Source organism: Podarcis vaucheri (genome assembly GCF_965113315.1).
Source record: "Podarcis vaucheri genome assembly, chromosome: 7".
Classification (NCBI taxonomy): Eukaryota; Metazoa; Chordata; class Lepidosauria; order Squamata; family Lacertidae; genus Podarcis; species Podarcis vaucheri.
In genome coordinates this window covers 85439990-85463750 of record NC_138765.1, presented here as the reverse complement: position 1 = coordinate 85463750, position 23761 = coordinate 85439990, and the positions used below count along the sequence as shown (strand labels likewise).

General features: G+C 50.2%; 2 protein-coding genes across 2 annotated transcripts in view; one reads left to right on the top strand and one right to left on the bottom strand.

Annotated features, from left to right (window-relative positions):
* Positions 1 to 937: 937 nt before the first annotated feature.
* CKAP2L (cytoskeleton associated protein 2 like) lies at positions 938 to 23272 on the top strand. The gene is made up of 9 exons (XM_082230038.1): positions 938 to 1042; positions 1264 to 1342; positions 4317 to 4371; positions 10761 to 11840; positions 14679 to 14882; positions 16000 to 16155; positions 19205 to 19265; positions 21386 to 21497; positions 21662 to 23272. The coding sequence occupies exons 1-9, from the start codon at positions 955 to 957 to the stop codon at positions 21939 to 21941; spliced, it is 2115 nt and encodes a 704-aa protein (XP_082086164.1). The 5' UTR covers positions 938 to 954; the 3' UTR covers positions 21942 to 23272.
* NT5DC4 (5'-nucleotidase domain containing 4) overlaps positions 22002 to 23761 on the bottom strand; it is a 44502-nt gene continuing 42742 nt past the window's right edge. The window contains exon 18 of the mRNA XM_082230167.1: positions 22002 to 23338. Within this exon, the coding sequence (XP_082086293.1) occupies positions 23291 to 23338 (48 nt within the window). The 3' untranslated portion in view covers positions 22002 to 23290. The remainder of the gene's footprint in view (positions 23339 to 23761) is intronic.

Sequence of the window (23761 nt, the reverse complement as noted above, 5' to 3'; positions counted from 1 at the left end):
TTTGTCAGCAAGGTGATGCCTCTGCTTTTCAAGATGCTGTCTAGGTTTGTCATCGCTTTTCTCCCAAGAAGCAGGCGGCTTTTAATTTTGTGACTGCTGTCACCATCTGCAGTGATCATGGAGCCCAAGAAAGTAAAATCTCTCACTGCCTCCTTTTCTTCCCCTTCTATTTGCCAGGAGGCCATGATCTTCGTTTTTTTGATGTTGAGCTTCAGACCATATTTTGCTCTCTCCTCCTTCATCCTCATTAAAAGGCTCTTTAATTCCTCCTCACTTTCTGCCATCAAGGTTGTGTCATCTGCATATCTGAGGTTGTTGATATTTCTTCTGGCAATCTTAATTCCGGTTTGGGATTCATCCAGCCCAGCCTTTCGCATGAAGTAGGGTTCCATTGTCTGGATAGTGTGAGGTGGCTGCCAGATCTCTACCTAGGGCCCAACTTTGATAGGTGTGCGGGGACACCCGTCACTGAATCATAGACTGAGAAGGGACCACTCAGGGTCATCTAGTCTAACCCCCCTGCAGTGCAGGAATCACGTGATCCCATGATTGACAAGGGGCTGCCTTCACACCACCACCCAGGACAAAACCCCTTGCAGTCCCGGCGCTCCTGTTTGAGCACAGGATTTGCGGGGGTCGGGGAGGGGTTGGACACCCTTTAAAAAGGGGGGGTGGGGAGCCCTGCACAGCCCCGCCCCCACCATCGAGGCGGGGTCTTTTTCACGTGGGAAAACCTCGGCAGCAGAGCGGAGAGAAGGGGGCGTGGCAAGGGGAGTTGGCCCTGGGCGTGGCTAAGGCGCGAGGGGCGCGGCCGGGGGAGTCGCCTTTCCCTTTCTGACGGGCCTCGCCGGCTCCGCCCACTCCGCTCTCCCCGGCCAATTGGATAGGTTCCTCCCCGCCCCTCGCAGCCCATTGGTCCCTTTGAACGGGAGGGGAAGCGGCCGCCTGAGGGCGATGCCGCGCCCGCTGGCTGTCATGGAGGCGCCTCGGAGCGCGGGAGGGCCGGGCCTGCGGCGCGGAGGAGGAAGGAGAGAGGAGATCGGTGAGGGTGCAGCGGTCCCCGGAGCATGTGCAGAGTGCAAGCGCCAACGGGGAAGGGGGTCCAGGAGGAAAGGAAGCTCTGGAAGCGGCCGTTTGGGGGGACTTCTCTGCTGACTCTCCAGAGGGGCTGGGTGGGGCGTTTCCAGGGAATTAGGGGCGCCCGTTTGACTGCGACCCTCTGAGGGCTTTTCCTGTCTCTCTCTCTCTCTCTCTTTCCTGCAGCAGCAGCCGTGGAGGAGCGGCGGCAGAAGCTGCAAGAATATTTAGCTGCCAAAGGAAGGCTGAGACCGGCCAGCACCAAGTGAGTCTTTGCTTTTGCTTTGCTTTTCGGAGTTGCTTAAAGGTAAAGGGACCCCTGACCATTAGGTCCAGTCGTGACAGACTCTGGGGTTGCAGCACTCATCTCGCTTTATTGGCCAATGGAGCTGGCGTCCAGCTTCCGGGTCATGTGGCCAGCATGACTAAGCCGCTTCTGGCGAACCAGAGCAGCGCACGGAAACACCATTTACCTTCCTGCTGGAGTGGTACCTACTTATCTGCTTGCACTTTTTGGTGTGCTTTCAAACTGCTAGGTTGGCAGGAGCTGGGACTGAACAACGGGAGCTCATCCCGTCGCGGGGATTTGAACCGCCGACCCTGATCAGCAAGTCCTAGGCTCTGTGGTTTGACCCACAGCGCCACCCGCGTCCCTTTTGGAGTTGCTTACATAGCATCGAAACAAGAAAGTCCCTCTTCTACCTTACAATCAATCATCATCATCGCATGGCATGCAAGGGGAAAGGGACAAGAGGGAAACTCAGAATGCAGGCGCCAAGGTGGCTCCCTAGATCAGGCCCTCCTGTAAACCTAGTGCAATAAGAGAACCTCCTGCTCATAGCTGTCAACTTTCAGATTTGAAAATAAGGGATCAACAGCCTCATCTGTCCTGGGAACAGTCTATGGGATATCTAACAATCCGGAACAGCAGCGGGAAACAGCGCTGGAAGAAGGGAATTTCGCTCAAAAAAGGGAAGGTTGACAGCTATACTCCTGCTTCCTCTTGGCTCTCCATTGAGGCAGCCTGAGGTGGCAGTTGGAGGAAGAAGGAGCTCTGATGGGGCTGGGAACCCCTGCCTGCCTCAATGGGCCAACTGGAAACATGCAAATGGGGTGCAGGCTTCTGTCAAAGATTCTCATTCTTCTCCCTTGCAACCAAACAGCCTTTCAATGCCACTCTGTCCTTTGGGCACTGTGCACCAGCCACACCCAAATCAGCCCCTGGGGTTGACCCCAGAAACAGACCAGGACCCTTTGAGGATGGTGAAGGCCTGCTGACATGAGAAGAGGGGTGGACTTTATCCTGGACTCACAACCCTCATTCATTTGTTGCATTTATATCCTACCTTTCTCTCCAAGGAGTTCAAGGTGGTATACATAAGTTTTTGGGACGCAGGTGGCGCTGTGGTCTAAACCACAGAGCCTAGGGCTTGCTGATCAGAAGGTTGGCGGTTCGAATCCTCGCAACGGAATAAGCTCCTGTTGCTCAATCCCAGCTGCTGCCCACCTAGCAGTTCAAAAGCACCTCAAAGTGCAAGTAGATAAATAGGTACCACTCTGGCGGGAAGGTAAACGGCGTTTCCGTGCGCTGCTCTGGTTTGCCAGAAGCGGCTCAGTCATGCTGGCCACATGACCCGGAAGCTGTACGTCGGCTCCCTCGGCCAGTAAAGCGAGATGAGCGCCGCAACCCCAGAGTCGGTCACGACTGGACCTAATCGTCAGGGGTCCCTTTACCTTTACCTTTATATAAGTTTTCTTCCTCCCTGTTTTTATCCTGTGAAGTAGGTTAGGCTGAGAAATAAATGTGCACTTCTGCAGTCTGATCCTGTGCAAGATTCTTCAGGTGTAATTTGTATGGGATTTGGTGGGACTGCAGATCCATAGGATCATAGAGATGGAAGGGAATCTGTGGGTCATCTTGCCCCCTGCACACACACACCCCGCAATGCAGGGGTTTACAACTGTCTCACAAGAGGATCAAACCTGTAACCTTGGCATTATCGCCACACTTTAAACAACTGAGCTATCCTGTGTGTGCAATAATTGCAATCTTGGTCACATTTTTTATCCCTTGAAAGTACAGTGGAACCTCGTGTTACAGTGGTGCCCTGCAAGACGAATGCCTCGCAAGACGGAAAACCCGCTAGACGAAAGGGTTTTCCGTTTTTGAGCTGCTTCGCAAGACGATTTTCCCTATGGGCTTGCTTTGCAAGACGAAAACGTCTTGCAAGTGTTCCGATTTTTTTTTCCGCTCCCCCCCCCTTTTTCTAAGCCACTAATCCGCTAAACCGCTAATAGCGCTAAGCCGCTAATAGGGTTGCTTCGCAAGACGAAAAAACCGCTAGACGAAGAGACTCGCGGAACGGATTAATTTCGTCTTGTGAGGCACCACTGTACATACACTTCGGGTTACATACGCTTCAGGTTACAGACTCCGCTAACTCAGAAATAGTGCTTCAGGTTCAGAATTTTGCTTCAGGATAAGAACAGAAATCGGGCTCCTGTGGCGCGGCGGCAGGGGAAGGCCCCATTAGCTAAAGTGGTGCTTCAGGTTAAGAACAGTTTCAGGTTAAGAACGGACCTCCGGAACGAATTAAGTACTTAACCTGAGGTACCACTGTAGAGGGAAGATAGAGGGAACGTTCGTCCGTATGTGGTGTAAAAGGGTAAAGGAGTATTGGGAAATGATCCATGAGGAATTGGAAAATTGTTTACTTTCCCCCCAAAACCAAAGTCCTTTCTGTGGGGGAGAATTCAGACTGAAATTCCCAGGTTTCAGAAAAGGTTATTTATGTAATAAATATTTATGGCGGCCTGTGTTTTGTTAGCCCCAAAATGGAAAACGAGTGAGGTCCCGACCCAAGAGTGGCAACTTAAGTTGACAGAATATGCGCAGCTTGCAGACTTAACATATAGAATAAGAGAACCAGAAGAACATACGTTTAGAGAAGATTGGAAAACGTTTATTGAATATATGGGAAATAGCTGTGTACAGCTGAAAACACTGGCAGTTAAATTCAACAGTGTAAATAAGTTTTGATGGATGTAATAATGGAATACTGACTGGCATAGTTTTCTAAAATATGCAGGGATTTATTATATGTAAAATGAACCATGGAAAGAGAAGAAGGGAAGTCATTGATATGTTAAGGATGCAAAAATGAGTCCTTTAAATTGTAAAACGAGGGGGGGGGGTTAAGAAAGTAATTTATTTTCAAACTTTTCCTTATGCTGCACAGACCCTACTTGAAGGACAACAGGCAGAAGAATCCAGCTCCCTCCAAAGCACAACCTGTAAGTAGACAAGATCCAGTCAGCCTCTGTATTGTGATCTAGAGAGCCAGAGTGGTGTAGTGGTTAGATTGCTGGACTGGGATCCAGGAGACCAGGGTTCAAATCAGTTGGCCATCAAGCTCCCTGGGTAACCTCTCAGGTTAATTGAAGGAGAACCATGTACACCACTTTGAACTCCTTGGAGGAAAAAGTGGAATACAAGTGCAATAAATGAATAATAAATGTATATTCTGGCCAATGGCATGAAGAGTATCTGAGACTCTGGATCTTTCTGGGGGCCACCCTTGCTTGGGATTTAGATCCAGTCCCTTTTACCAGGATAATCTGTCTTTTCCTCACAATAATAATAATAATAATAATAATAATAATTTATTATTTATACCCCGCCCATCTGGCTGTGATACATCAAACATTAAAAGCTTCCCTAAACAGGGCTGCCTTCAGATGTCTTCTAAAACTCTGGTAGTTGTTGTTCTCTTTGACATCTGGTGGGGTTCCACAGGGGGAGGGTGCCACTACCGAGAAGGCCCTCTGCCTGGTTCCCTGTAACTTGGCTTCTCGCGGCAAGGGAACCGCCAGAAGGCCCTCGGTGCTGGACCTCAGTGTCTGGGCAAAACGATGGAGGTGGAGACACTCCTTCAGGTATACTGGACCGAGGCCGTTTAGGGCTTTAAAGGTCAGCACCAACACTTTGAATTGTGCTCAGAAACGTACTGGGAGCTGGTGTGAGCTGACAAGCTCTCTTGGCAGTGGAGCCCAAGGCCACTCAGAGGGTGGCAACTTGTGTTGGAGGAAAACCTTGCTGTTCAAACCTCCTGTCACAGGAAGAAGGGAGGCATCCTCTGGTCTCCGGTTCTGACAAATCCTCATTCTTTCTCTCCTCTGGAGCTGTACAAATTTGGTGACCGTTACTGAATTATCACTATATTTGTTTATATCGCACCGTTTCCCCAGAATGGGACTCAAGGTGGCTTGCACAAATTGAAACAACACAGACAATATATAGGATGCTAAAAACATTTTTTTTAAAGTTTAAAAGTAGGTAAATTCAACTACATCTGTTCTTTATATTATTTTAATTCTATTAAAATACAGATACAGTGGTGCCCCGCAAGACGAATGCCTTGCAAGACGGAAAACTCGCTAGATGAAAGAGTTTTCCGTTTTGGAGGTGCTTCGCAAAACGAATCTCCTATGGGCATGCTTCGCAAGCCGAAAATGTCTTGCGAGTTCCTGCGGGGTTTTTTTCCTCCCCCCCCCTTTTTCTAAGCCGCTAAACTGCTTATCAGCTGATCTGATAAGCCGATAAGCCGCTAATAGCGCTAATTCTCTAATCTGTCAATGGGCTTGCTTCGCAAGACAAAAAAACTGCTAGACGAAAAGAATCACAGAACGGATTCTTTTCGTCTTGTGAGGCACCACTGTAATAAAAACAGCACAACCCTATTTAAAGCTGTTTCCTTTTAAAAAAACAGTCAGTTCCTACAGGTCTGCCAGAATACAGTGGTACCTCGGGTTACAGACGCTTCAGGCTACAGACTCCGCTAACCCAGAAATAGTGCTTCAGGTTAAGAACTTTGCTTCAGGATGAGAATAGAAATCGTGCTCCGGCGGCAGCAGGAGGCCCCATTAGCTAAAGTGGTGCTTCAGGTTAAGAACAGTTTCAGGTTAAGAACGGACCTCTGGAATGAATTAAGTACTTAACCCGAGGTACCACTGTAAAACAGTTTTCACCTGCTGGCAGAAGGAAAGCAAGGAGGGAGGCAGTCTAGGGTCATTAGGGAGGGAGTTCCAAAGGCCCTCTCCCCCATCCTGAAGCATGCCTGTGAGGGTGGTGGGGTGGAAAAAAACCTCCCCCAAAGATCTCATGCACTTAACGCATTCTCAGACCGTGTTTTCTGCAAGGCACTCTGCACATGCTTTTAGTTCCCCCAAATTCAAACAAGTAACATGTCAGATTCACTGTTGTTTTTATGTGAAAGTGCAATATTTCTCACCCTTCCTTCCCCCCACCCTTTTCTCTGCTGTCTAAAAACTCTTTTCCCAAATGCTCCTGTCTTTCTATACATTGACTTACTCAACTTAAAGGTATTTCTCTAAGATTCCTCACTAAAATTGTCCTCATGCGATGATTGCGTGGGCATTAAGTTATCCCTTGAGCATGTCACAATGTTCTGTTAAAGCAAATCTGTCCATAGGGCTCGTTATATATATATATATATATATATATATATATATATATATATATATATATATATTTGCTTTCGTAGATTTTCACGGGTACAGGAATGCAGGTTTTGGTGTCTTCGGGTGTCTTCCCGTGTAAGAGTCGGGGTGTCTGGGCGACGTTTCGACGAGGTCTCACTCGTCATCTTCAGGCTGGTGCTTTCGGCTTCTTGTTACTGGAACAGAGCAGAATCTGGTGTTTGAGTTCCTATAAATACTGTTGAGGGGTGTGGTGTATAGCCTCCAACGTTCTGGGCAGAGAGGAAGTTCCTAGATTAGTGTGCCTTTTCTTCTTTTGTTCCTTAATTACTTGAGGGATATCTTGAGTGATTTCATGAGTGATATTCTGAATACCACTGGGTGGGTCATTAAGTGTAGATTAGTTGCTAAAGCTTTCGTGTCTTGACCTCTTGAGCTTGTGAAGAGTTTTTCTGAGAAGATGGCTGTGCTGCATTTAGTTGTGCTCTGGCTTGGCTTCGTGTATAGGGGCGAGCTGTGATTTTGTGCCTTGTGCCAGCCAGATCTGTGTAGGGATTGCAGGGGGGTGCAGCATCCGGAGGTGCCACTATAGTTTGGCTACTGGATGGAGTCTGTAATATGTCTGTGGAGAGGGTCTGGGTTTGGGTCTGGTGTGGTTGATTGGTGACGGCGTTCTGTGTGCCTCTGGTTCTGGTGTCGGTTTTTGTGGGGAGGGCTAATTTCCAGATGTCTGGCAGGCGGGACGTGTCGTCACGTTTGTTCATGTTGTGAGGGTGTTTCTCTATCTCGATGGCTTCCATGATTATTCTCTTGTGGTGATGTTCCATGTTAAAGAGCAATTTGGAATCTGCAAAATTAATTTCGTGTCCTGTTTCTTTCATGTGTTGGAAAAGAGAGGAAGTTTTTTCTTCTTTTTTGACGGCATTCTTGTGTTCTGCGATACGTGCATTTATTCGTCTGTTTGTTTGTCCAATGTACGTGGCTGGGCAGACTTTGCAGGGTATTTCATAGACCCCTTGGTTTTCCAGCTGGATTTTGTCAAGGGGTCTATGAAATACCCTGCAAAGTCTGCCCAGCCACGTACATTGGACAAACAAACAGACGAATAAATGCACGTATCGCAGAACACAAGAATGCCGTCAAAAAAGAAGAAAAAACTTCCTCTCTTTTCCAACACATGAAAGAAACAGGACACGAAATTAATTTTGCAGATTCCAAATTGCTCTTTAACATGGAACATCACCACAAGAGAATAATCATGGAAGCCATCGAGATAGAGAAACACCCTCACAACATGAACAAACGTGACGACACGTCCCGCCTGCCAGACATCTGGAAATTAGCCCTCCCCACAAAAACCGACACCAGAACCAGAGGCACACAGAACGCCGTCACCAATCAACCACACCAGACCCAAACCCAGACCCTCTCCACAGACATATTACAGACTCCATCCAGTAGCCAAACTATAGTGGCACCTCCGGATGCTGCACCCCCCTGCAATCCCTACACAGATCTGGCTGGCACAAGGCACAAAATCACAGCTCGCCCCTATACACGAAGCCAAGCCAGAGCACAACTAAATGCAGCACAGCCATCTTCTCAGAAAAACTCTTCACAAGCTCAAGAGGTCAAGACACGAAAGCTTTAGCAACTAATCTACACTTAATGACCCACCCAGTGGTATTCAGAATATCACTCATGAAATCACTCAAGATATCCCTCAAGTAATTAAGGAACAAAAGAAGAAAAGGCACACTAATCTAGGAACTTCCTCTCTGCCCAGAACGTTGGAGGCTATACACCACACCCCTCAACAGTATTTATAGGAACTCAAACACCAGATTCTGCTCTGTTCCAGTAACAAGAAGCCGAAAGCACCAGCCTGAAGATGACGAGTGAGACCTCGTCGAAACGTCGCCCAGACACCCCGACTCTTACACGGGAAGACACCCGAAGACACCAAAACCTGCACATATATATATATATATATATATATATATATATATATATATATATATATATATATAAAAACTCCTTCAAAATAACTGAACAGACATGGCACTTTTCAAGCTACCGTAAGTTGAGATCTGAATACAGTGGTGCCCCGCAAGACGAATGCCTTGCAAGATGGAAAACTCGCTAGACGAAAGAGTTTTCCGTTTTGGAGGTGCTTCGCAAAACGAATCTCCTATGGGCTTGCTTCGCAAGACGACAATGTCTTGCGAGTTCCTGCTGGGGTTTTTTTCTCCCCCCCCCCTTTTTCTAAGCCGCTAAGCTGCTTATCAGCTGATCCGATCTGCAGATAAGCCGCTAATAGCGCTAAGCCGCTTATCAGCTGATCCGATCAGCAGATAAGCCACTAAAAGCCTCTAAAAGCCGCTAATAGCGCTAATCCGCTAATCCTTCAATGGGCTTGCTTCGCAAGACGAAAAAAACCGCAAGACGAAGAGAATCACAGAGCGGATTCTTTTCGTCTTTCGAGGCACCACTGTAGTGGCAGGGAAGGCTGCCTGCTTTGCTGGGTTCACAGGAGCAGATTAAGAGGCACTTGTTTGCTCAGGCACTGTGGAGTATCGGAAGAAATTGTCCAAGGTCTCCATGCTATTATTTTTATTTATCTATAAAAAATACCGTATTTTTCGCTCTATAGGACGCACTTTTTCCCCTTCAAAAATGAAGGGGAAATGTGTGTGCGTCCTATGGAGCGAAGACGCCGTAGCCCCGTGACCCTCTCCCGGCTGGAGAGGTGAAGCGCAGCTATGGCAGGAGCCTCTACAGCCCCACATCACCTCTCCAGCCGGGAGAGCGCACGCGGGGCTAAAAAAGCACCCCGCGACCCTCTCCTGGCTGGGGAGGTGACGCGCGGCTATAGAGGCTCCTGCCGTAGCTGCGTGTCACCTCTCCAGCTGGGAGAGGGTCGCGGGAGGCTGCTTTAGCCCCGTGCGCGCTCTCCTGGCTGGGCAGGTGACGCGCTGCTATAGAGGCTCCTTCCGTAGCTGCGTGTCACCTCTCCAGCTGGGAGAGGGTCGCGGGAGGCTGCTTTAGCCCCGCGCGCGCTCTCCCGGCTGGGGAGCTGAAGCGCGGCTATGGCAGGAGCCTCTACAGCCCCATGTCACCTCTCCAGCCGGGAGAGCGCGCGCGGGGCTAAAGAAGCACCCCGCGACCCTCTCCTGGCTGGAGAGGTGATGCGTGGCTATGGCAGGAGCCTCTCCGCTGCGCCTTTCCGCTGCTCCCTGACCTGCTCTTTGGGGCTGGTGGTGGGCTTCTCCCCCCCAGCCCCAAAGAGCAGGTCGAAAGGAACCTGAAGCCTGGAGAGCGAGAGGGGTCAGTGCACACCGACCCCTCTCGCTCTCCAGGCTTCCAAGGGAGCCGCCTGAACGCACCTTAAACGGCACCTTGTTTTAGAGCAGGAAAACAAGAGGGGGAAAGTTCTCCCCCTCTCTGTGCAGCGCCTCCTGCCGCTTCACTGAAGGGGCGCTGGGCAGAGAGGGGGAGATTTTTTTCCCCTTGTTCTCCCCCCTCTAAAACAAAGTGCGTCCTATTGTCCGGTGCGTCCAATGGTGCGAAAAATACGGTAGATGTGTACTGCTAAATCATAAATATATACAGTGGTACCCTGGTTCTCGAAGGTAATCCATTCCGGAAGACCGTTCAAATTCCGAAACGTTCAAAAACTGAGATGCAAAGGGCTGGCTGAAAATGCAATTAAGAAAACTGGAAAAAAAACACAGAGCGGAAGCCGTTCGACTTCCGAGGTGCATTCAAAAATGGAAGCGTTTACTTCTGGGTTTCCGGTGTTCGGGTTCCGAAACGTTTGACAACGGAGACTTTTGAGAACTGTATACTCTGTGTGTGTTTGCTTTGCAGCAATAAAAACAATAAAAGCATAAGAAAGTTAAAATCGGACATCAGTTAACCATTGTGGAAGAATTCGTTCTTAGTTGCCTGCATAGGTCTGATGGAATAGAATGCTTTTCAGCAGGTGCTGAATCTAGTGGCAGAGAGTTCCACAGGATGGGAACAATGGCACTAAAGGCAATTGAATATTTTTGTTTGTTCAAAGGCTTTTACTATTTTTCTAATTCTGTTTTACATAAAATGTCCTGAAAGCTCTATTTGGTGAAAAATTGATTTAAAGCGTTTCTCAAATAATTTCACCGTATTATTTTCTCCATTTCCAGACTGTCGGATCCCGGAAAACCGTTGCCCCAAGCACAGCCAAAAGTGCATCGACCAGGGAGGCAAAGGGGCTGGGACCTGCTAGCAAAGTCCTTCCAGATAAGCCTTCCAGGGCGCTCGTTCATTGGGAGCCGAACAATGCACCCACACAACTTCCAAGGAAGCAGGGGCCCATACCTCCTCTCCCCTCAAAGCCCCCTGCTAGAAAACACCCTGAGAAGCTGGTCAGCGGGAGCTCATCCGCTGGACATCACTTAGGCAGGACGAAACAACCTGGAAAGCAGGAATTGGCCACAGCATCTGGGACATCAAAAGTCCTTTCAGACTCTAACAAGGCAGAGCAGGATAAAGAGAACTCTGGGCCGAAGCGTGTTGGGCAGCCTCAGAAGAGAGAGACGTCTCGCTTCAGCCTCCAAGCCAAATCCCAAGCTGGCTCAAAACCGCCCGTGAAGAACTGCAAGCAGGCTGTGGAAAAGAGCACCCTTTCGAAAAACCACAGGGCCACTGCGGCACAGGTTAAGCCCAGAGCACCCTTAGGGGGTCCTCAGAGGCAAGTAAACAGCATCTCGGTGGTGCGGACTTCACCACCCCGTGGACGGCCCTCGGCTGTTTCTAGGCCAGGAGTCCGAGGCCAGAATCCCAGATTAATAAAGCAGTCTGCGGTGATTCCACAGGCCACTGGTCCGCCTGTTCCTGGAGGGTCTCTGGCTGGGAGGGAATCAACAGCGTCATCCTCATCCCTGGGCATTCTTCAGAGGGGTCTGTCCAGGCCGCAGGCTGGTGCTCTGCAGGAGAGACCGCTGCCCGGGCGCCACGGGGCCTTGCAGAGGAAACGGAAGGCCACTCCAGAGAGATGTCGTTCAGCAGCTCCTGGTGGCGCCAAGCAGAACAGAAGCCCAGCAGGGAGGGACCCAGGCAGCAAGAAGTTCAAGCAAGCGCCCAGGACTCCCGAGCCAAAATCCGGGCACAGAGCCTTGGAGCAGGGCTCTGGAGGACGCGGGAGAGGCACACCCAGGGCAAAGCAGCCGGCGAGGGAGACAGGCCAAGAGCCCAAGACCCCAGGCACACGGGATCGGAGGCAAGTTGAACCCAGAGCGGGTTGCATTCACTCATCCTGCCCTGAGCAGCGACTAGCAAGGGTGCATTGTGGGGAATCTGGGCTGATAAAGTGCCCTTTCTTGGGTTTGCCCCTGGAATGTTTGGGCTCTTGTTCACAACAGATCAGACAAGTGGGTGCCCAAGTGTCTCTTGCACCCACTTCAATTATTCATTTATAAAAATACATTATTATTATTATTATTATTATTATTATTATTATTATTTATACCCCACCCTCCCCAGCCAAGGCCGGGCTCAGGGCGGCTAACAAGCAATAATAAAAACAAGTTGAATGAATACAACTTAAAAACAAGATTAAAATACAACATTAAAATATTGAAACATTAAAATATTAAAATGCAGCCTCATCACAGGAGGAGAAAGGAAAAAGAAAAACATCAGAGCAACTTACAGCAATAAATGCATAAAACTATACAGTTGTACTTTGGATCCCAAAGGCCCTGGAACTTGGATGTTTTGCTTCCTGAACGCCGCAAACCCGGAAGTGATTGTTCTGGTTTGCAAATGTTATTTCGGAGCCCAAACATCTGACGGGGCTTCTGTGGCTTCTGATTGGCTGCAGGAAGTTCCTGCAGCCAATCGAAAGCCGCAATTTGGTTTTCTAACGTTTTGGAAGTCGAAGAGACTTCCGGAACAGATTCTGTTCAAGTTCCAAGGTACAACTGTATAAAGAAGCTTAGAACACACATTGATTAACCATTGTCGGATGATGTATCCTTAATTGTCTGCACAGGCAGGCATTTAAAGTTTGGCACAGAGGTTGCCCGCTGAATCTCTAGTGGCAGAGAGTTCCATAGGACTGGACTGATGCCACTATCTTGTTCCATCTGTCTGTCTTTCCTGTGTGGAGAATGGGGTCTAGGCGTGTCCCTTAAGGGTGGGCCAGCGCATGGCCAAACTGCTGCCTCAATCCCTCATGCACCTGTGTGCTGTAATGTTCAGAGGAACCCCTAGATCTTTATTCAGCCGACGTGCCTCAATATCTCCACCAGGTTCTGCTGATGGACTAAAAGGAGATTCAAGATTACAGTTCGGAAAAGGCGCACTAAAGTGCCTCCTTGTGAGTGAATCTGCTTGCAAATAGACCTTCCACACTTGACAGGGGACATCGTGTCCATGTGTTACTTTGTGTGCATGAGGAGCCACCCTCTTGGGAACTATGAGCTGTGATTCCTGCACTGCAGCGGGTCAGGCTAGATGGCCCTTGGTGTCCCCTCCAGCTCTGCAATTCTATGAATACTTAAGGCACGCAGAAAGCAGCTCTAAACAAAGGAGGGACAAGGAAGAAGAAAAGTGATAGGCCTGCAAGGAGTCATAGATGACCCCAGTTTTGCTCTGGCTTCTAACTATTAATTGGACCTCCTTGGCCATGGATAGGCAAACTAAGGTCCAGGGGCCGAATCCGGCCCAATCGCCTTCTCAATTCGGCCCGCGGACGGTCCGGGAATTGGAGTGTTTTTACATGAGTAGAATGTGTGCTTTTATTTAAAATGCATCTCTGGGTTGTTTGTGGGGAATAGGAATTTGTTCATTTTTATTTTTCAAACTAGAGTCCTGCCCACTACATGGTCTGAGGGACAGTGGACCAGCCCACGGCTGAAAAAGATTGCTGACCCCTGTTCTTGGCCATGGGTAGGCAAACTAAGGCCCAGGGGGCTGGATCCAGCTCAATCGCCTTCTTATTCCAGCTTGCGGACAGTCCAGGAATCAGCATGTTTTTACATGAGTAGAATGTGTGCTTTGATTGAAAATGCATCTCTGGGTTATTTGTGGGGCATAGGAATTCCCCCCCCCCCCCTCAAAATATAGTCCGGCCCCCCACAAGGTCGGAGGGACAGTGGACTGGCCCCCTGCTGAAAAAGTTTGCTGTCCCCTGTCCTTGGCCATCCTATTGCCCTCAAAGCCACAGAGGCTCTGATCAAGACCAGGCTTTTCACTGTAGCCTGGGAGATGCGTCAAGAGTGGCAGTGAGAGCCACCAACTCAGACGGCTTTGAAAGAGGATTAGACAAATTCATGGAGAGGCCTTCTTCCACCTGCCTTACCCCACCATTCAGCTCTAGGAGTCTTTCCCAGACCATGACTTTGAGAACAGCAGCAGCAGCAGCTGGGAAGAAAGAAGGGATAATTTTTTAAATGTAAAAATTCATAAGTTGTGTGTCCTCGTTTCTCAATTTGATCCTTTTACGTGGTTTGGTATGTTTTGTGGGATTTTATGCATTGTAAATTGCTGCCGTTTTTATTGATTATACTTTTGCAATTCTTTATTGTTAAGTGTGAACTGTTTAATTATTATCTGTTGGCATTTAATTATGCTGTTTACAGTGGTACCTCGGGTTACAGACGCTTCAGGCTACAGACTCCGCTAACCCAGAAATAGTGCTTCAGGTTAAGAACTTTGCTTCAGGATGAGAACAGAAATCGCGCGGCAGCAGTGGGAGGCCCCATTAGCTAAAGTGGTGCTTCAGGTTAAGAACAGTTTCAGGTTAAGAACGGACCTCCCCTCCGGAACGAATTAAGTATTTAACCCGAGGTACTACTGTACTGTTATATTTTAATGCCTTATTAAATATGCATTCATTAGATATGTTGTTCTGGCATTTTTGCATTGGGTCAGATTGTGATTAGGCGTGTGATCTCTGCTGTTTGTCTTGTTGCTCCTTCAGCTTGCAAACCGCCTCGCTTGCAGCAATACAGAAAGGCGGTAGACAAATTAAAAGTGAAATGAAAGTGGCCGCTGCTCCGGCCGGCCTGTCTTCGGTTCTGACGTCGTCTGACCTCTCATTGATCTCCCTTAGGAAGCAGCTAGACGAGTGGTTGGCATCCAAAGGGAAACAATACAAGCGGCCCCCGATGACCTTCCCCATTAAAAGGCGGCCCCCGCCCAAGGAGAAGGAGGCCTTGGACCGCTCCTTCTGGGACTGCATGGAGGAAGAGATGGAGCAGCAAAAGGTGGCACAGCAAATCGCCAGCACCTTGGCAGAGTGCATGAAGCTGGCAGACGAGGTGAGCTGTGGGTCTTCCATCGAGTCTGGAAAGTTGTCCACGAGCTTCATCCTTCGATGGGGCGGAAAGTGCGGGCCTGGTTGGTTAGACCGATAAGCACCACCCATCAATAAATATTCAGTGTGTGGCTTAAAAGCAGAACCCTTTACAAAATAAGACATGCAATCATTAAAACCCACAAGGAATGATAAAAGCAGGGAGAAAGACCTGTCATGGGACACCAAGGCAGCCTCAATATTGTTTTTCTTTACTCTGAAACTATCCTTTCTCCCACCCTGCTGGGAGCAGAGTTTTTCCACAATTGAGCAGGATATAAATGAAATAAGGAAGTCAATCAGGTTTTTATTGTTTGCGGCCCTTGGCCCATTGCGCTGTAACTCTCAGGAAGCAAACGGGGCAGTCCAAGAGTCAGTTGAAACAGAGACATTTTCAGAAGTGCCCGTTGCCCAACATCAAAGGGAATGTTCCCTAAATCATTTATAGGGGGGGGGGTCTGAATTGAGTCTGTGGAACTCCCTGACCCTTTGCAGACTGAAGCGGGGAATGTCAGGCCTGACGGGCAGCAAGTTCAAGCCCATTTTCTATGGGGAAGTCAGAATGCAGGACCCGTCTGCATATATTATTATTAGAGCTGTTTGACAGTGGGACAGACCACCTTGGAAAGGGGTTGACTCCTTCATGGGGGGTTTTTTAAGGGAGGTTGGGTGACTTAAGGTTCAAGGGGCAGGTAATAATTAAAACACAAAATTACACCAAAAACAAAACAAAAAACAATTTAAAAGAACTCAAAATTACAGAAATACGGAGGGTCCTACAATATACGTCTCCAGGGTCAAGAGGGACTGGGTTTTTTACGCCTCATTTTCTTGGCAGGCTCTGTAATGTCTGGAGGTACAGGAATGCCCACCCAGTTTTCTGTCTTCAGTGCCAGCGACTTTGCCATCTCATGGTTCTATCCTCGAGCACCGGGGCAAAAGGAAAACAAAAACTGATTTTGCACAAGCACACCCTTACTGTTGGGCTAGCACTGCCCAGTGGAAACAGTCTGCCTACAGAGCGAGCCCAAAATGTCTCTCATCTGCCGGCCTCCTTCTGACTCCTTTCTGTTTCCCTCCAGGGGGTTCCTTCGGAAGAGCTCCTGGCCACGCTGTCCCGCATCCCGGAGGCAGAGAAGTTTGCCCGGTTCTGGGTCTGCAAGGCGAAGCTGCTGGCCCGCCAAGGCCCGTTGGATGCCGCTGGGCTTTACCGTGCTGCTGCTTGCGCTGGAGCTGTGGTGGGTGGAATCCCCTCACTCTTGGCCTCTCGTCCGCAGTGCCTGCGGCAGAGAGGCAGTGTGGTGTAGTGGTTAGAGTGGCAGGCCAGGACCTGGGAGGCCAGGGTTCAAAATGAAGTCAGGCCCACGGAGGCCCAAAGGAGCTTTTCCCCTTGGAAGGACATGCCAAGAGGTGTGGGGAGGGGCAGGGCTCCCCAGCAAAGGCAGAGCCCTATGCCAGCCTCCTGCCTCCCTAAGCGTCTGGGCTTGAGCTTCCTGACCCCCAAAGCGGGGTCCCTTTGCCCATCCCACCTGGGCCGAGAATGCTCCGAGCATCTGCTTGACTGGGATTTGCACAAGAGGTGCCCCCCAGAACGTGGGGCGCACCCCCAGTAAGGAGCCATTTCTTGCTACGGGCTCTTGTTCACATCAGATCACGGGGGCTGGACTTTCCTAGATGAGCCTACAAGTCTGTGATTCTCTGGGGGCTGCTGGAAGACGTGTGTGCCCACAAGCAGGGGAGGGGGTTGCAATTGGCTGTGGTCCCCCCACCTCTGCTATAAAGAACCATCCGTCCTGGGGTGGAGCTGTTAAGCAGCCAGTCCTGTGGAATCTCCCTTGCTGGGGCAGCCAGCTCTGTGCCCCCACAATGTGCGTCTCTCCCCCTGCCCCCCAAACAGCTGTAGCAAAAGGGTGTTTGTGCATGAAACCTGCTCCCTCGAAAGGTGGTGGACTCGCCTTCATTGGATATACCAGGGGTCGGCAACCCACGGCTCCGGAGCCGCATGTGGCTCTTTTACACCTTTGCCGTGGCTCCGGGGCAGATACTAGCGAGGGGAGGAGGCGCATTGTGTGCCCCGACACTCCCCACTGTGGCGGGCGCTGTACTGGCTGTAACGTCGCATGGGGGCGGTGCGTGTGCTAGTCGCACACCTTCCCACCCGCCTGCCCGCTACATTGTAAGGGGCATGTACGCTGGTCACTGCATTGAAAGGGGGCATGTACGCTGGTCACTGTTTTGAAGGGGAGTGAAGAACACACACACAAAAAAAGGTAACTTGTTAATTTAACGTTTATTTCTATGAGGAGGAGTAATTCTGAGGGGTCAAACAAATAATAAAATAAAGTGACAAAAAAGTTATTTTTATATTATTATTTTTAAATGATATTTATTGAAACAAAAGAATTTTTTTAAATTACACACAAAAAAGACAAAATTACAAAAAAGAAAGAAAAACCAAAACATAAGAAAAAGAAAAAATAAAACCATCCTTTTCAAATTCTCCAATTTCCATTGCCTTCTTTCCATGACCTCCTCCTCCTCCCATCTCTTGTAACTTGATTAGTAATTGTCACAGCAAATCCTTTCCATAATTCATAATATTTTATCATTACGTTACCTTACTCTATTCTCATTTTGTCTTATAAAAAGGAAAAAAGTTATTTTTATAATGACGAGTTTTGCGGCTCCCAGTTTTTTTTCCTTCGGAAACGGGTCCAAGTGGCTCTTTTTGTCTTAAAGGTTGCAGACCCCTGCATTAGAAGAATTGCCAAGCATATGCAGAGTATAGCCCTCATCCTGAGAGCCTGCCGGCTGCTGCTGCTGCATACAAACATACCGTATTTTTTGCTCTACAAGACTCACTTTTTCCCTCCTAGAAAGTCAGGGGAAATGTGTGTGCGTCTTATGGAGCGAATGCAGGCTGCGCAGCTATCCCAGAAGCCGGAACAGCAAGAGGGTTTGCTGCTTTCACTGCGCAGTGATCCCTCTTGCCGTTCTGGCTTCTGAGATTCAGAATATTTTTTTTTCTTGTTTCCTCCTCCAAAAACTAGGTGCGTCTTGTGGTCTGGTGCGTCTTATAGAGCGAAAAATACGGTAGTTTTAGCAGAGGTGGAGGATAGTTCACCTGGGATTCCTGCATTGCAGGGGGTTAGACTAGATGACTCCTTGAGGGCCCTTGCAACTCTACGATTCTGTGAAATCCTGTAGGCAGCGCTCTGAGGCCTGATTGGAGGTCAGGTGGGATTGCTCTGAGGAATTATGAAAAATGAAGCAAGCCGTTGTGTCAGCAATGAAAGCATTGCGTTGACTGGGTTTGAGTCATTGACAGTAGTTTCTGATCAAATCCCATAAGCCTCTGCATCTCTGTCCATCTTCTCTACTGTCCATTTTCTACACCTGACAGGCATGTAAAGCATTCTAAAACACAGACTGCTTGCTTCACCAGGTATCCTGAGCCATAAAGATAGGTTACTTTGATGTAGCTTTTGTTAATCTTTAGGTAGACGCGGGTGGCGCTGTGGGTTAAACCACAGAGCCTAGGGCTTGCCGATCAGAAGGTCAGCGGTTCGAATCTCTGCGACGGGGTGAGCTCCCGTTCCACGGTCCCTGCTCCTGCCAACCTAGCAGTTCAAAAGCACCTCAAAGTGCACGTAGATAAATAGGTACCGCTCTGGCGGGAAGGTAAACAGCGTTTCTGTGCGCTGCTGTGGTTTGCCAGAAGTGGCTTAGTCATGCTGGCCACGTGACCTAGAAGCTGTACGCCGGCTCCCTCGGCCAATAAAGCGAGATGAGCGCCACAACCCCAGAGTCGGTCACGACTGGACCTAATGGTCAGGGGTTCCTTTACCTTTACCTTTAGGTAGATCTTAGGGCCAGGAAACAGAGTTTCACATGGAAGTGATAAAGATGCCTAATCTTTACTGCTTGTTTATGACCTCCGGGGTTGCTGAATGCATTCCTCCTTTAGTCCTGTTTTACTTACCCCAGAATGTATGCATGCTCAAATTAGCTCTTTGTAGTTTTAACTTTAACTTTGTCCCCACGTGGGGTTTCTTGAAAGGCTCAGAGGAAACCTGATTGGTTCTTACAAACACTGTGTAAAGGGTTCTTTGGTTTATAAAACAACCTGGGCCAGGGGGTGGACAGATTATTATTAACACTTCCAGAGTCTTGCTGGTCAAGCCTGGTGTGTATTTTATTAATCAGAGTCCAGTCCTTCCTTGCTTTTGGAACGCAACAGCCTGCTCTGGTCGCTCAGTGATGGACTTCCTTTTGCTCTCATTCCAGCCTCTACGAGAGTTGAGAGATGCCCTTGTTGACACTCTGAAGCGTTCCAGTCAAGCCTGGGGTAAGCAGTGGATCAGGCCAAGGGCCCATGTTGTCCAGCATCCTGTTCTCACAGGGGCCAGCCAGATGCCTTTGTGAACCCGCAAGCAGGATTCGAACCCAAGAGCCCTCTCCCCTCCTGTGGTTTCCAGCTGCTGAAATTCAGAAGCACTGCTGCCTCCAGCTGTGGAGGCCAGAGCTTAGCCATCATCGCTGGCTGGGCTGGGCTTCGGGCCTGCCAGCCAAACTCTGCCCTCCCCCCCCCAAACACACACGCGAAAGAGTGAAGAGAGGGCAGCTTCTCCTCCGTATAGAATACAATGGTACCTCTGGTTGCGAACAGGATCTGTTCCGGAGCCCCATTCGCAACCTGAGCAGAACGCAACCCGCGTCTGCGCAGGTCGCGATTCGCCACTTCTGCGCATGACGTTATTTTGAGCATCTGCGCATGCGCGAGCGGCAAAACCCGGAAGTAACCCGTTCCATTACTTCTGGGTCGCCGCGGGACGTATCCTGAAAGAGCATAACCTGAACCGAACATAACAAGAGGTATGGCTGTACCTTACTGCTCCTTTAAGGCCAGTGCCTAGCGAAGGAATTGTAAACAAAATGATTTTTCAGTTTCCTAACGAAACGTTAATGTTGTATCTCTGCATCTGGGAATATATGCATGCAGCCTTTTGCAGACAATGCCCAAAGCAAGCCCCGCATCCCTCTCTCAGTTCTGCAGGCAATGCTCCTGGTTTTTCCAGATGGGGTTGGGCTAAGCATTCTTGGGTCCCAGTCAAAGTTTCCATTTTCTGGCCCCCTTGTGTCAAAACCTTCCTGCGAGGGAGCGATGTTCCTTTGCTTTTTGCCAAAGCTGCCTTAGAGCTCAGGACCATTCCCTGAAAGAGTGTGTCCCAGGTTGGGCCTAGTACCTGCAAGGAACCGTGCACCTCCACATCCAACACAGTGGTTCTCGTGACCCCGTCCTCGATCCCCAAAGTGGCCATGGACCTTTGGATTCATGCCCTGCTTTCCTTCAGCAGAGGCGGCTCCCTGTTCTTCAGAGTTTTTCAAACATTGCACATCGAGAAGGCTGGGTGCGTGTTTCTTTTTACCAGATTGCAATTTCTGCATCTATAAGTCTACGTTCAGTTTATATTTTGTTTCTCTTGTGTCTTAATGCACCATAGCTTGCTCTGCGTGTCCTAATGCAGCCCTGCAGGGAGAGAGCTTTGGACCTGGACGGATGGGGGCGGGCAGGGAGGGGTAACACTGGAGAATCTCAGCACCATTTGAATCTTGTTGGGCCTGAGAGCGCTGGAGTTGCCTCCCTGGCAGCATGGCTGGGTAGGCAGCAGGCGAGAGCAGAGCAGGACCATAGCTGTCAACTTACAGATTTGAAAATAAGGGACCAGCAGCCTCGAAAATAAGGGGCCAGTAGCCAAAATAAGGGATTTTCCAGGCACAGGTATGCTCAACTTCTGAGCCCCTCCAAGCCAAAGGCAGAAAGCCCAGCCAGTGGCCAAAGCCTCAAGCGGTGGTTCCCACAGCGCAGCAACCCGGCAAAGGGGATGCAGCAAGGAAAATCACCGTCACCTCTCTGCTGGGAAGCGCCGAGCAAAGGCAAGTCCCCAGCCAACGCAGCCGATTTGATCGGCACAAGGCATGCAAGCTCCACCCCCCAGTCGTTCTTAGACTCCTTATTGGGTGAGCAACGCAGCCAAGCAACACAGCTGGAGCCTCCCTCCTCCCTGGCTAGCAGGGAGGGAGGGAGAGGAGCTGCTTCCTTTGAAACCCGGGAATTTTTAAGGGACATGGCGCTGGGATAAGGGACTGTCCCGCCAAATAAGGGGCGCTTGACAGCTATGGGCAGGACCCTCTGGAGCCAGCTTGAAAGAAAGATTGCCAACTTCTTGCTGTCGGTTGCCAACTGTGGCAATGGGCCCTCTGGGCGACTGCCTGCCCCTGGAAGCAGGACAGCCTTCTGCATGGGGACATGGAGCAGTTTCTGCAAAACCAGAACAGGTGTGCCCTTCTTTCCTTGCCAGCAAGGCCCCTCCAGGCTGCTCTGGGCAAAGGCAGGCGCAGCTCAGGGCTCTTCCTCTTCAGCCACTGCCTCTCCTTCAATGGCTTCTCTCTCTTCTCCCCCAACAGCAACCCCTGCTGAACTCCGACTTCCCGGCAAGGAGCAGGCGCAGAGCAGCGGGCAAGGACCGGCTTGCCAGCCTCTTTCGGCAATCAAGCTTCAAGTGGCATCGCTGCCCAGGTAAGAGATGGGCCTTAGCTCTGTCTTTTTCAACGCTACCCTATCCTTTCAGAGGTGAGGCAACCAGGAAAAGAAGGACAAGATGGCGGAGCAGGCCGGGGCAACTGGCCGCCTTCTGGTTCTGAGGGGTCCTCTATGATTCCATGCCCTCTGTCCCTTTCCAGAGCCAAGGAGCCGAGTGCGAGGCCAAGCCTGAAGCTCCTGACCCCTGTGCGGCGGTCTCTGCGGATCGAGCGGGCGTCTGCTCGCTACCCACAGATGCTGAGGGACCACGACCCCGTCGTGTCCTGCCTGGACGAAATCACGGACGCGGAGGACGGCTGTCGCTTCATCTTCCGCAAGAACGAAGCTTTGCCAGAGACGGTGGAGGTGGAGGGCTTTCTGCCACGGACCTCGGCGCCAGCCTCCCCAGACCCACCCCTGCGCAGGCCCCTGTTCTGTTAGAGCTGCATCGGTGGACTGGAAATGTGGGGGGGGGGGTCATAGCATGAGACCCTTTTCAGAATATATATATATGCATCTTTATTCTTGAAATGATTAAAAAAAGAAAAAGAAAACAATCTTTTTGACAACACGGGTGGCTTTAGGAAGCGGCAAGAATTGGGGGTGGGGGGGTCCCTCATCTCTCCCAGCTGGATTTCTCTCTGAGCAAAAGGAATTGGGGGGGGGGAGCCTCTGCCTGCCATTTTGTGGGCACAGGCAGGGAAGGGTCCTCCCCGTATCCTGGTTGTGGAATGGGTTTTTCAGAGTGGGGGGGGTGGGGCTGGCATCCTGGGCCTGGCACCGCCAGACCTCACCCTAAACAAAGTCCAAGTCTTGGGTGCCAGGTGGCCGTGAACGGGAAGCCCCTTGGCGGTGGCATTTGTGTGGATTTTCTGGGAGCTGCGAGTGGATTGTTAGCTCTTCCGCGTTTCTCGCAAGAGAGGGCATTGTGGCAAAGGGGGGTGCCCAGGGCTCCCCTTGGACCTGGCGTGGGGCTGTTTCTAAACTCCTTTCTGGGGCTGCTTCTGGCTTCTCTGCAAGACACTCGAATCCGCTCCGTTGCAAGCCATCCTCAGTGGGCAGCCACCATGCCCCTCTTCTCCCTCGGACATTCTCTTCCTTTGGGAGGTCCTTGGGCTCAAGGGACAGCTGAGGGCCTTGTCTGGCTTGCCAGTGCTCAGCGACGAGGCCACAGCTGTTCCTGTCAAAACACAGAGCCACAGCCCCCTACATTTGTGGCAACTGCATTGACCTCCGTCAGTGCCCAGGCAGAAGAGGGGCTTGGGTTTTTCCCCAACCCCACCAGAGAGCCTCTCCTTTGCCGTAAGCATCTCCCAATTTCTTCCCAGGACTTCTTGAGTCTTTGGAAGAGCAGGGCGGCCTAGTGGTTGGAGCCTTGAGGGAAGGGGCTTCCCTCCAGCACAGCGGCAGGGGGTCACGCTGGATTTCTCCCTTAAATCCTTGGCCCCACAACCGCAGCCGTGCTTGGGAGTAGGAAGGGATCTCAAAAGCCCTTTGGAGAGGTGGTTGAAGCCAGCAGCCATAAGGAGCTCAGCTGGGGCTGCCCCCCAGAAAGCTCCCACTTTGGAAAGCAGCCTTGGGGTGCTGTCCCTTCGGGTAAGCCTCCCGGAAAGACCTCCTGGAGCCACCCCCTGGGCAGCTGAGCAGAAGCCCTTTGCCTCTCTTTGGAATCGGGAGCGTCACAGGGAAGGGTCTGGGGCGGACCTCTCCTCCCCCCACCCCTCCCTTAGCAGCTTAAGGCGTTCGTTCCACTCAAGATTTTCCTTCCGCATCCTCCGTTGGGGTCTGGCTCAGTCGTGCTCATCGTCGGTGTCTTCCTGGGAAGCGCTGTGCAGCTTCTACGGGACAGGGAAACAGTGGTACAGTGTTCAGAGAGGCCCCTAATAATAATAATAATAATAATAATAATAATAATAATAATTTATTACTTATACCCCGCCCATCTGGCTGAGTTTCCCCAGCCACTCTGGGCGGCTCCCAATCAATGTTAAAAACAGTACAGCGTTACATATTAAAAACCTCCCTGAACAGGGCTGCCTTAAGATGTCTTCTGAATGTCAGGTAATTATTTATCTCTTTGACATCTGATGGGAGGGCGTTCCACAGGGCGGGCACCACTACCGAGAAGGCCCTCTGTCTGGTTCCCTGTAGCTGCTCTTTTGCAGCAGTTAAAGTGTTGCATGCTAAACATTTAAGCAGTTTCCTGGACTCAAATCCAATTGCATGAAATGTAACCCTAAGGCAGTGAGGGGAGGATAATA

Coding starts and splice junctions, on each gene's coding strand:
- CKAP2L (XM_082230038.1), top strand. CDS start 955: ATGCCGCGCCCGCTGGCTGTCATGGAGGCGCCTCGGAGCGCGGGAGGG. Junction 16,156..19,204: donor CTGCTTGCGCTGGAGCTGTG/GTGGGTGGAATC, acceptor CTCTCATTCCAG/CCTCTACGAGAGTTGAGAGA. Junction 21,498..21,661: donor CAAGTGGCATCGCTGCCCAG/GTAAGAGATGGG, acceptor GTCCCTTTCCAG/AGCCAAGGAGCCGAGTGCGA.